At 40.5% G+C, this 11512-nt stretch overlaps 1 protein-coding gene across 1 annotated transcript in view; it reads left to right on the top strand.

Annotated features, from left to right (window-relative positions):
- The first annotated feature begins 395 nt into the window (after positions 1-395).
- The window catches only part of HYAL4 (hyaluronidase 4), a 71532-nt gene continuing 60415 nt past the window's right edge, over positions 396-11512 (top strand). The window contains exon 1 of the mRNA XM_007946747.2: positions 396-1238. Coding sequence (XP_007944938.2) covers positions 396-1238 — 843 coding nt within the window. The remainder of the gene's footprint in view (positions 1239-11512) is intronic.

Below are 11512 nucleotides of genomic sequence, written 5' to 3'. Positions count from 1 at the left end.
ACCTTCCTTGGGTTTCCCAGATGGTATCTCTATGGAAGTAGATTGCCCAGTTTTCCTTTTGAGGAGTGGCTGGTGGGTTTGAACTGCCAGCCTTCTGGTTAGCAGTCAAATCCCTTAGGCACTACATTAGAAAACAAAAAAAGAAAAAAAAGAATTCATTTCTGCCCCGCCCCCTTCAGCTAAAATTATAAATTAGGCCTAGATGTAAGTAAAATTCATAAATCTTTTTAAAATTTGGTCTATCACTTAAAGGGCAGCTTGAAAACCATCGTGATTTTACGTGACTTGTTATTTATTTACCATAAAATTAAAGGATCGCATGATTCCATGATGTATAAGTTTTTCTTCTCTTCATATTTTCAAGGAAGCTGCTGTAACGCTGAACACTGCAAGCCATGTGCAACCTATGGGTGGCATGGTTAAGAGTGCTGTTGCTTTTTACTGTGTTTGAAATCTATTGGACGACAACAGGTTTTTTCACTCATCCAGTTCTCAAACCAACAGTGCCTCCAGTGGTCCATAATCAGCCTTTCAACATTTTTTGGGCTGCCCCCACAATGCAGTGTAAGCATTTCTTCAATGTGGATCTACATCTTCAATTATTTAATATTATAGCAAATCCTTTAGAGACTCAAAGTGGATCAACAATTACCATATTTTATCCTAATCAATTGGGATATTATCCTTATTTCTCTAATAACAGAAAATCCATTAATGGAGGTATACCACAGAATATGAGCCTTTCTAAGCATCTTAAGAAAACTGCTGATGACATTGCAAAAGTTATCCCTCTGTGGAGATCGGAAGGACTTGTTGTCATTGATTGGGAAAACTGGAAACCTCAATGGGATAGAAATTGGGGCAATAGAATAGTATATAAAAAACACTCCTTAGCTTTTACTAGAAGGCACCATCCAGATTGGTCAGAAATGAAAGTGAAAACAATTGCTCAACAGGAATTTGAGAATGCTGGAAGGAATTTTATGAACATTACTCTCACACTGGCCTTAGAAATGAGACCAAGATGTTTATGGGGCTTTTATCTCTATCCAGACTGCTACAATTATGATTACAGGATAAATCCACAGAGCTATACAGGTAATTGCCCGAGTGATGAAATTTTCCGCAATGACCAGCTCCAGTGGCTGTGGGAAAAAAGCAGTGCACTTTATCCTTCAATATATTTGGATAAGATATTGAAGTCAAGTTTAAATGCTTTGAAATTTGTTCATTATCGAGTTAGAGAAGCCATGAGAGTTGCTGAAATGGCTCGGCACGACTATGTTTTGCCAGTCTTTATTTTTTCCAGACCATTTTATTTACATAGTATTGAAGATTTGTCACAGGTAAGAGTATGTTGCTGTTGTTGTTATATGCCGTTGAGTCCGACCCAACTCATAGTAACCCCTCCTTGGGTTTCCAAAGCAGTATCACTACAGAAGTAGATTGCCCAACCTTCCTTCTGAGGAGTGGCTTGTGGGTTTGAACCCCCAGCCTTCTAGTTAGCAGTCAAGTGCCTTAGGCACTACGCTACCAGAGCTCCCCAAAAAATATGTTGTTGTTGTTGTTATGTGCCGTTGAGTCAGCCCTGACTCATAGCGACCCCTCCTTGGGTTTCCAAGGCGGTATCACTACGGAAGTAGATTGCCCAACCTTCCTTCCGAGGAGTGGCTGGTGGGTTTGAACCGCCAGGCTTCTGGTTAGCAGTCAAGAGCCTTAGGTACTATGCTACCAGAGCTCCTTCCAAAAAGTATAGTCACTCATATAAAAAATGGAAATTTAGAAGAATGACTGAAGTCTAGAAAAAAACGTTTTTGGAGGTTATGTCAGAAGTATTATTGAACAGTAAAAAAAAAAAAAAAAAAAACTTACCATCCAGTCGATTCCAACTTATACGACCGTTTAGGATAGAGTAGAACTGCCCCATAGGGTTTCCAAGGCTGTCAATCCATACTCTGCCACAGAGTGGCTGGGGGGTTCGAACCACTGACCTTTTGGTTAGCATCTGAGTGCTTTAACCACTACACCACCAGAGCTCCTTTATTGAATACTATTATGAAAGGCATATGTTTATTCAATTGTCAACTCAATTTTGAATCATTGTTGCTGACAATTAGATCTTTACATAGAATTTTTGGATGATGTTATTATTGATGATGTTATTAGCTTAGGACCTAAAGGCATTTCCTGAACAACAGTTGTTAAATTTGAGTTAAATTATGTAACAAAGAGATTGCTTTTAACCAGTGGGAAATTTCAGAAACAGCTTTTTATATGAAAGCTTAGCAGCAATTTCCTAAATTGAGAACATACAAACAAAATAGAACTTGGGATAAATTATTAACCATCTCTGTTTTTCACTGTATTATATTTTTATGTTTTAATTGATTAGATTAATGGAGGGGGAAGCAAGATTCCATTGATTTTGTCTTTATGAGTCTACAATGATCTAGTGATTAGTGTCAAAGCATTGTGAATTTCTACTCACCCTTAAAGACCTATCTGAAATTTCCCAGACCCTTCCATGCAGAATTACCTACGTCCTCCAAATAATATATGCTACTAATAGAGTGAGAGCTACTAAAATATGGAGTCCTGGGGTGGAGCCAACTGGTAAGTGCTAGACGACTAGCTGAAAGGTTGGCATTGTGAACCCATCCAGAAGTGCCTGGGAGGACAGGCCTGATGATCTGCTTCCAAAAGGTCACAACCTTGAACACCCTGTGGGGCACCATTCTGCTCCGAAACACATGGGGTCATCACGAGTCAGAACAGACTCCATGGCAACTAACAACAATGAAAACATATTTAATTTATTATATAGTAATTACTTATTTGCATGTCTATCTCAATCACCAGCCTAAAGCACTCCCTGAAGGGCAGAAACTGGGCACTATTTCATTTTTCTATCTCCAGTGTCTAGATTATTGCCTGGCACCTCATACATACCAAGCTAGAATTCTGCTTTTTCGGAACTTTCCAATTCTTCTATATGGTCCTTTGTTTCTGTATCATGTGTTCCTTATCACAGTTGATGGGTGAAGTCTTATTATTGAATTGTCAGTGACTAACTCTGGTTTGGTAGACACCACTCCCGATACTTCTCTGTTCTAGGAAGACTTAATGCATACTATTGGTGAGAGTGCCGCTTTGGGGGCAGCAGGAGTAATATTGTGGGGCGGATATGAATATTCTGTTTCAAAGGTAAGCAGCAATTTCCCCATCAGCATCTTGAAAATCTTCTAGATAGAGGGTTTTTTCTTTTTTCTTTTTTTAATTGCTTCACCTCACAGCTGTTTCGATTGCCAATTATCTGCTCATTTGACTTTGGTGATGTTCAAAGAGAGCCTCTACCACTTTCTGTACTAGTTACTGTGATTAGTAGTACATTAGAAAAGCATAAACATTTAAATTGGACAGCCCTGGGTTAGATTCCAGTTTGACATTCTAGTGATAACTAAGTACCTTAGTACTTGCCCAGGGGAAGTTAAGTAACCTCTCAAATCTCTTTTAGCCACTTGAAAAATAGAACAGGGATTCGAGTAGTTTAAAAGGCATAATATATATAGGACAGGGAAAATGAGTACCAAACTAAAAACTAAATATTATTTCACTCACACTAAGAAGGGTACAGTCTCCAAAAATGATTTTGTTTGTGTGTGTGATAGAAATGTATGTGGAATTGAAAAATAATCTATATAAAAGGTTATTAACGATCTACTATTGATAATAATGCCCACAGGAAATAACTATTATTTTCACACTGCCATTGGGCATGTTGTGTTGGTTGCCCAGGCCACAGCTTTCCCTCATTCCTAGATGTTAATGAGCACACTCATTTTTAGGTATTAAAAATCCAGTTTTATCAAATATGAAAAATATAATCTCTCTCAGGCAGTGTGGTGCAAAAGAGCGAGACAGAGATATGTTAAGGGCAGGGGTCCTGGAGTCAGATTGCTTGGAGTCTGAGCCCGACTTCACCATCTTCTCCTGTAATCTTGAACAAGTCCTCCACCCTTCCATTTCTTTATCAGTAAAATGATGGGAATAATAGCATCTACCTCATAAAGTTGTTGTGAGAACTGCATTATGAATATACCTACTCCTCACTTAGCGACTATCTGCTGGACATTTCGCATTTACCACAACGTTGAAAAACTTTCCAGCCAGCTCCAATGGTCCAGGCCCCACATAGGGCTGTGGCTGGTCCAAGGCCCCCAGTGCAGTCCACCTCGTACCATCCTGCGACAAGCAGGCCACATGAGGGTCGGTGACCGACTGGCTGTGAGACACCTTCTCCTGGTTGTACAGGTGGAAGGCAGTGAACAACGGGCATTACCCAAATCCATGCCCTCTCCAGTGGTGGTGGGGAAGGGAGACTTGCGGGCCATGAGCAACCCAGACGCAGCAAGGGTGCCCAATGCGCAGTCAGCAACAGCGGTAAGGGGCAGGATGGGACACCGGTGCAGAGAAGGGGTAGCTCCCCCATCCCAGGATTACCACATTTCTCCTAATCATATCTTCTTTGGAACCTCACCATGTCAGTAAGTGAGGAGTGAATATACAAACAAAGCACTTAAAGCCCTGCCTGGAGCATGGTGAGTGTCACGGAAGTGGTGGTTTTTGTTATTAGTTTAAAATGTTTAGCCCACCTTCCCACACCCCAAGTCTGGGTCTGAGGTGTGGGGAAGGGGATCATGGTCAATTTCTTTGATCAGCTGTTTCAAAGATGGGTGTAGGAGGCAGGTGTGGTGCAGGGCTAGTGCCACCTTATTTCTTATATATTTGATGGCCTTTGTAACTCTTTGTTGAAGGTCTTCTGACAGGGCAGTCATGTTGGGGCCGCTATCTCCTGAGGGGCTGCTGAGATTTGTTCTGAAAGCTGACCTATATCTCTCCCCTCTCCCACCCCTGACCCCATTCTCTGATTCCTACAATGCACTCTTTAGCTGACCACTTGTGACTTCCCCTTTCCTCCTCCCTCAGAGGTACAGCCCTGATGGCTCCTTTTCCCTTGGCCTTCTAGACCACACCCTTTCAGAAAGGTGGAGGCCTAGCTACCTTCTGTGACATCCTCTTGGCTCATGAGCAAACTCCTGTGCCCTTGCTCTGTCAAGGCTACTCTCACTCCTGCTCTCTGTCCGTGCTAGGCCCTCAGTGGGCTACTTCTATTAGCTTCCTACCTACAAACCCCTCCAGAGGACATTCCAGCAGGAGCTCTTGCCTCTAGAGCAAAACTCCAGGCCAGTCCCCTTGGACTTTATCTCTGTGCTCCTTTCTTTCTCTTCTTCCCCCTTGTTCTCTCAGCTCTGCCTGCATACTCCTGGCTCCTTGAACCCCGCTCTCTCCTTTGACTCCTTTAAGACTTAGCTCAATTTCACCTTGACCATGTTATTTAAATCTAAAAGGCTCCCATTCAGCCTCATGCCCCCTTTCTGTTACATTTTCCTCCACAACACTCATTACCTTCTACTATATTATGACTTGTATTTACTTACCCTGTCTATTGTCATCTTCCACCAACTTGAATGTAATCTTCATGGGAGGAGAGATTTTGGCTATTTTAACCACTTCTGCCCCCAGAGCCTATAACAGGGCTTGGCACATGGGGTTCCAGGGCAGTGCTCTCTACTTCTTCAGATTTCCTTCATAGACTCTTCCTTCTTCTCTGTGTATTTCTAGCCATTTCTTAGTATAGACTAGACGTGGATGCTTCTCTCCTAACTGCTTGTTTATCAACCATTCTCTTAAGCTTTGGGTTTCTGCTGAAACATCTCTCTGTCCAACCTTCTTAACTCTGGCAACCAGTAATACGTTTTCCACTTCTGTAATTTTATCATTTCAAGAAAGTTCCATAAAAGGATCATAAAGTACATAACCTTGGGGATAGGTTTTTTTCACTTAGCATAATTCCCAGGAGCCATCCTGCTTTAAAGAACAATATTTCTTGTACTGAAATTGTGATGCATACATAATCTGCCTTAGCCAGTATTGCTTGGAAGAATATTAAATGCATAAATCTCTACAAGTCTTGGAGCTGGTTATGTAAAATAAATTGATTATAAGCCAACATGTGCAACACAGAATGTCCCACCTTCGATTTTCAATTTGGGACTCACACCAGAAACCAGTGGTGATCTTCTCTGTCCATATAGCTTCTTCTTCTCCCTCTCACCCCAAATGGTTTCTTTGTTAGGTGCCCTGCCAAGAGCCTGCACAGTGACATTTTTGTGTATCACCACAGAACCTGTTTTTAAGTAAAACAATCACAAATATGCCCTCCAATCTCCATTTTTAGATGATGGTGTGGAACAGCTTGAGAGGTGGAAAGAAGCCTCATGTTATTGATGTAGATATGAGATCACAAACATAAGGCTTGTACAGAAAAATCTGGCATGGAAATGTGCTTTGTATAGTCCATACCACAGTGTTGGGGGAAAAAATCCAACTATACTTGATAATGTTACAAAATGAAGACTTAAAAATTTCTCATGAGAACCCAAGACGCCTGGCCTCAGTAGCTCAGCTGCCCTTTGTGTGGGCTTCCATTCCTCAGCTGGTTCCAGCTTACGCCCTGCATTTGTGGTTCTTGACCCTGACTTAGACTTGGAATCTATATCCATTAGTAAACTTGGTCCATTAGTAAACTTGGACTGAGATTTTCTTCTCTATGAGTTTTTATATGAAGGTCATATTTACTTCAAAGGTAAATTAGACAACTTTTCATTTTCTTTTATCAGGTGCTGAGTCAATTTTATAACATGAAAATGATTTAATTCTTAAAAGTTGAAAATAGCTCAAACATAAAATAGTTTGGTTTAGAAATCATTTTTATGGTAATTAATTTATTTCCTAATCTAATGATCTATTTTAATTAAGATTTTTATCTCTTAAATCAGTTTTGGCAATTTATCATCAAACTTTCAATTTATTAGCATAAAAGAACACATTAACTTTCATTTAAAAAAATAAGTTAAAACCCATCTCAGGATCTTTAGTCTTATTTCTTTCTCATTCATATTCATTTTTCTTTTTTACATTCAATTTGTCAAATGTAAATGGCTTATAAACCAAAACCAAACCAAACACACTGCCATCGAGTTGATTCTGACTCATAGCAACCCCCATTGGGTTTCCAAGGCAGTTAATCATTATGGAAGTTGATTGCCCTATTTTCCTTCCATGGAGTGGCTGGTGGGTTTGAACTGCCAACCTTCTGGTTAGCAGTTAAATGCCTGGGCACTGTGCCACTGGAGCTCCTTAAAGGCTTATAAATTTCTTTTTCTTTTTTAAGACCTAGTTCTTGGAGTCATTTATGAATTCTGTTTTCTAACTTAATAATTTATGCTTTTATCTTCATTATTTCCTGAGGTTTTTTTTTTTTAAATTATTTTTCTAACTTATTGAAAACTTATTTCATTTTTTATTCTTTTTTTGAAATAATTGAATTAAATAACTGAAAACAATCTCTATTGAAGTAGAGAATGTTAAATATGCGTTTAACAGTATTAGCATACTTGACTGCTAACCAGAAGGCTGGCAGTTCAAACCCACCAGCCACTCCTTGGAAGGAAGATGGGACAATCTACTTCCGTAGTGATACTGCCTCGGAAACCCAAGTAGGGGTCGCTATGAGTTGGGTCCGACTCAATGGCACATAACAACAACAACAACAACAAGTATTTTCAGAGCTCATTATTGCTGTCAGTGCCACATGTCATTAAAAGATTTTTTCTGCTTTATCATTTTCCTTTTCAGCCTCCAAAATCCTTATTAGGTGAACTCACAGTTCTGGGGTCTCCTCTCGAAAAAGTACACCACTGTTTTAGATTAATTAGATTTAAACATTCATTACAGTTAATATTGATCAAAATAATTGAAGCGCTAATAGAAAACTCAATTTGTATTACTAATGACTCTACTAGGATTTTCCTCTGCCCATAGACCTTCCCATATGGATCAAGGCAGGAACTTATTAAGATTTCAACCAGATTCCTCTGGGTTAATTGAAGATATCATTTTAAATAGGCCAGCCCATTCTAGCAGCACAGTGTGATCACTGATAGGTAAAAATATGTCCTACTGTTAAAACACATGTTGTGAACCCCTCAACAACACACCACATGGCAGACTTATGGGAGGACAGCCCTACCTGTTGTCACAGGACCCTTTAACCCACAACAGATGACTAGGGCATTTGATTGTAAATAATGATCTGTATTCTATCTCCTAACACACTGTGATACATAAATAAATTATGGTATATTTATGCTGTGAAATAATGAACAGCAGTTGAAGTGAGTAAACCAGAGCTGTATGTACCAACATGAAAAAAGTCTCAAAAATATGTTGAATTTGAAAAGCAAGTTACAAAAATAAATATATCCCACATGACAAGATTCATGTAAATGGTTTTAAAACACAAAATAATACTACATATTTCTCATGATGACATATAAATGTACTAAATTAATAATATATGGCAGACTACTCACCAGCTTCAGGAGAAGGGTTATCTCTGGGGAGATGGAAAGGAGTGGAATGACTTGGTGGACTTAGAAAAATCTAAACTAATGTGAAAATGTATTAAGTACCAGTGTTGAAAATGTTCCACGATTAAAGTTAAATTTTCCAAAATCATCCCTTATTAGTCATTGTAAGGTCGCAGTAAGGAGAAGAGGACGCACAAAAGTGGGGTTAAAGAGAAGTTTTTATTCTGCGTTCCCGGGAGAGGTTTACGGGTCCCCGAGAGGGGCCAGAGAAGTCGCACTGCCCAGGTGAAAGAAAGGGTTTTTTATGGTGATTTTCTTCCTGGTTCTTAGAGGACCGGAGGGAGAGCAGGGTTTGTGTTACAGGAACCAATAAGGTTAAAGTACCCCATTAGCATGGGGGTAGGAAGTAAGGTTGAAGCACTTCATTAACATAGTGGGCAGGAAATGGTTGGGGGCTTTGGTGAGTAAGAGTCAGGTGCTGGGGTCTTTCGTAAGCAAGGGCTACGTGCTGGGGTCTTTCGTAAGCAAGGGCTATGTGTTGGGGTCTGGTATGGGCTCTGGTCAGGTGCTTCCTGCTTGACCAGTTCTTATAATTCCCTCCGGCTCAATCATTCACTCGTCTGGCCAGCCATGTGTCTGCCTAACAGTCATGATCTTTCAAAAGTGTTCTTACAATTATCTCTTCACATTAAGGAATAGTCTCGTGTGGGAAAGTGTGGACTCATCTTCCCCTGGAAATGGTATGTAATTGGCTGATCATAGTTTTCTTAATCAAAGATGAGGATTATCATTCATGTGGCTTTACAAAGGCTTAGTTTCTCATTTAAATGACTAATCCGCTGAAATGCTCTGCTTCAACCTTACCAATAAAACTGCAGGCGTTAATTACCACTTGAATAATAGGATCATGCTGAGAGGGCGATTTAAATAGATTTCTTTTTCCCTCCCTGCTTACAGGAGACCTGTTTATCTGTGCAGCAATCTATTCTAGGATCATTGGGCCATTATGCTGTTAATGTGACCTCTGCAGCCACCCTCTGCAGTAAAAGCCTATGTAACAAAAATGGAAGGTGTATTCGGAAAACACCTGAATCCTCCTCCTATCTGCATATGCCTGAAAGCAGCAGGAAGAAATATCTCCCAAATAAAAGCTTCAGATTCATCATTTCTCAAGAAAAAAAGCTGAAGACAGTAAAAGACATGAGGGATGACTTCGTGTGTCACTGCTATTACGGCTGGCAGGGAAAGTCTTGTCAGCAACGCTCTTCAGATTTCTTGGGAGGGAAGAGTAAGGCTTCTACTGCTCGCTTTAATCTAGCAGTTTTTCTCAGTATGACCTTAACTGTGACGATGTGTAATTTTTTCTTATCCTCTACTGCAAAGTCAATTTTTCCTTGAAATACTAAAGAATAGAGAGTGTTGTTTTTTCTTCAATTCCAAACCTCTTTTAAAATATTTATTGGTTTAAAGTAAAATATACATATATATATATATTCATAATATTCATAATCTACGACTCCATTCATTGATTTAACAAATATTCATTGGGTACTTATTTCATGCTAGGAAGCTCTAGTGATGTAGTGGTTAAAACACTCACCTGCCAAGCAAAAGGGTTCGAGCCCAGCAGCTGGTCCACGGGAAAAAGATGAAGTAGTCTGCTTCTGTAAAGATTTATAGTCTTGGAAACCCTATGGGCCAGTTCTATTCTGTCCTATAGGGTTCCTATGAGTCAGTGTCAACTGGACGGCCGTGGATATTTTTAATTTTATTTTTCAGGCACTGGGGATAATTCCCTGCCTTTGGGGGACATAACTTGTGGGAAATGACATTAACAAGTAAACAGTAAATGAATACATACATATATATGAGGTGGTGTTAAGTTCTGTGGGGAATAACGAAGTAGAGTAAAGGGATTGGGACGTGTGGGAGAGTGCTGGTAATTTGATGCAGGACAGTCAAGTCAGCCACCACCCCTCAGTCAGTTTGCCCTGCTGTGGCGGCTTGCTTGTTACTATGAGGCTGGAGGCTATGCTTCTGGTATTTTGAATACCCATGGTGGACAGGTTTTGGGCAAGCTTCCAGACTAAGACAGACTGGGAAGAAGCGTCATCCACTTCTGAAGAAATTGGCCACTGAAAACCTGATGAATAGTAGTGAAACACTGTCTGATACAAGAGAATGGCCAGACTTCATCTCACCAGCTTTGGTCATGTTGTCAGAAGGGACCAATCCCTGGAGAAGGACATTCTGCCTGGTATAGTGAAGGGTCAGAGAAAAAGGGGAAGACCTTCAACTAGATGGATTGACACAGTGGCTGCCATGATGTGCTCAGGTATAGCAAGGATTGTGAGGATGGCATAGGACCAGGCAGTGTTTTGTTCTGTTGTACAAATGGTTGTATGAGTCGAAATAGCCTCAATGGCACTTAACCACAACAACAGTCAAGTAAGAGGAATTCTGAGTGGTACAATCTGCTAAACACTCTACTAATATCCAAAAGGTTAGTGGTTCAAACCTACTCAGAGATAGCTTGTTAGAAAGGTCTGGCGATGTGCTTCTGAAAGGTCACACAGCCTTGAAAAGCCTGTGTGGCCTCTGCTCTGATAAAAGTGGAGTCACTGTGAGCTGGAATCGACTCAAGGGCAACTGCGTTGGCTGGTTAAGTAAGGCTTTGGTAATGAGGTGACATGAAGCAGGGGGAGCAGACGATGAGGTGTCTGGAGAAGAGCATTCTTGGAATGGGGAAGAGCAAATGCAAAGCCTTTAAGTGCGCACAGGTATTGAGTGTGCCATGCCCCACTTGGACATCAGGAAGGCTGATGTAAGAGGAAGAGTGAAAGGAGTGGGGAGACAGGCCATTAAGTAACTTTATTCAAACTAAGAATTTTGACTAAAGATATTTCTTTTTGCTAAAACGGCAAGGAGGCCACATGTTCTGACCTTCTCTAATCCCACAAGGGGAAGACAGGATTACCAGCAGTAACCCAAGGCCTATTCCTGCCAGGCCAGACATGTTG

The sequence above is a fragment of the Orycteropus afer genome, unplaced genomic scaffold, assembly GCF_000298275.1.
Source record: "Orycteropus afer afer isolate SDZICR_OR568_19922 unplaced genomic scaffold, OryAfe1.0 scaffold00170, whole genome shotgun sequence".
NCBI classification, from domain to species: domain Eukaryota; kingdom Metazoa; phylum Chordata; class Mammalia; order Tubulidentata; family Orycteropodidae; genus Orycteropus; species Orycteropus afer.
Note: the sequence above shows the minus strand (reverse complement) of the source record. Positions and strands in the feature narration are given on the sequence as shown.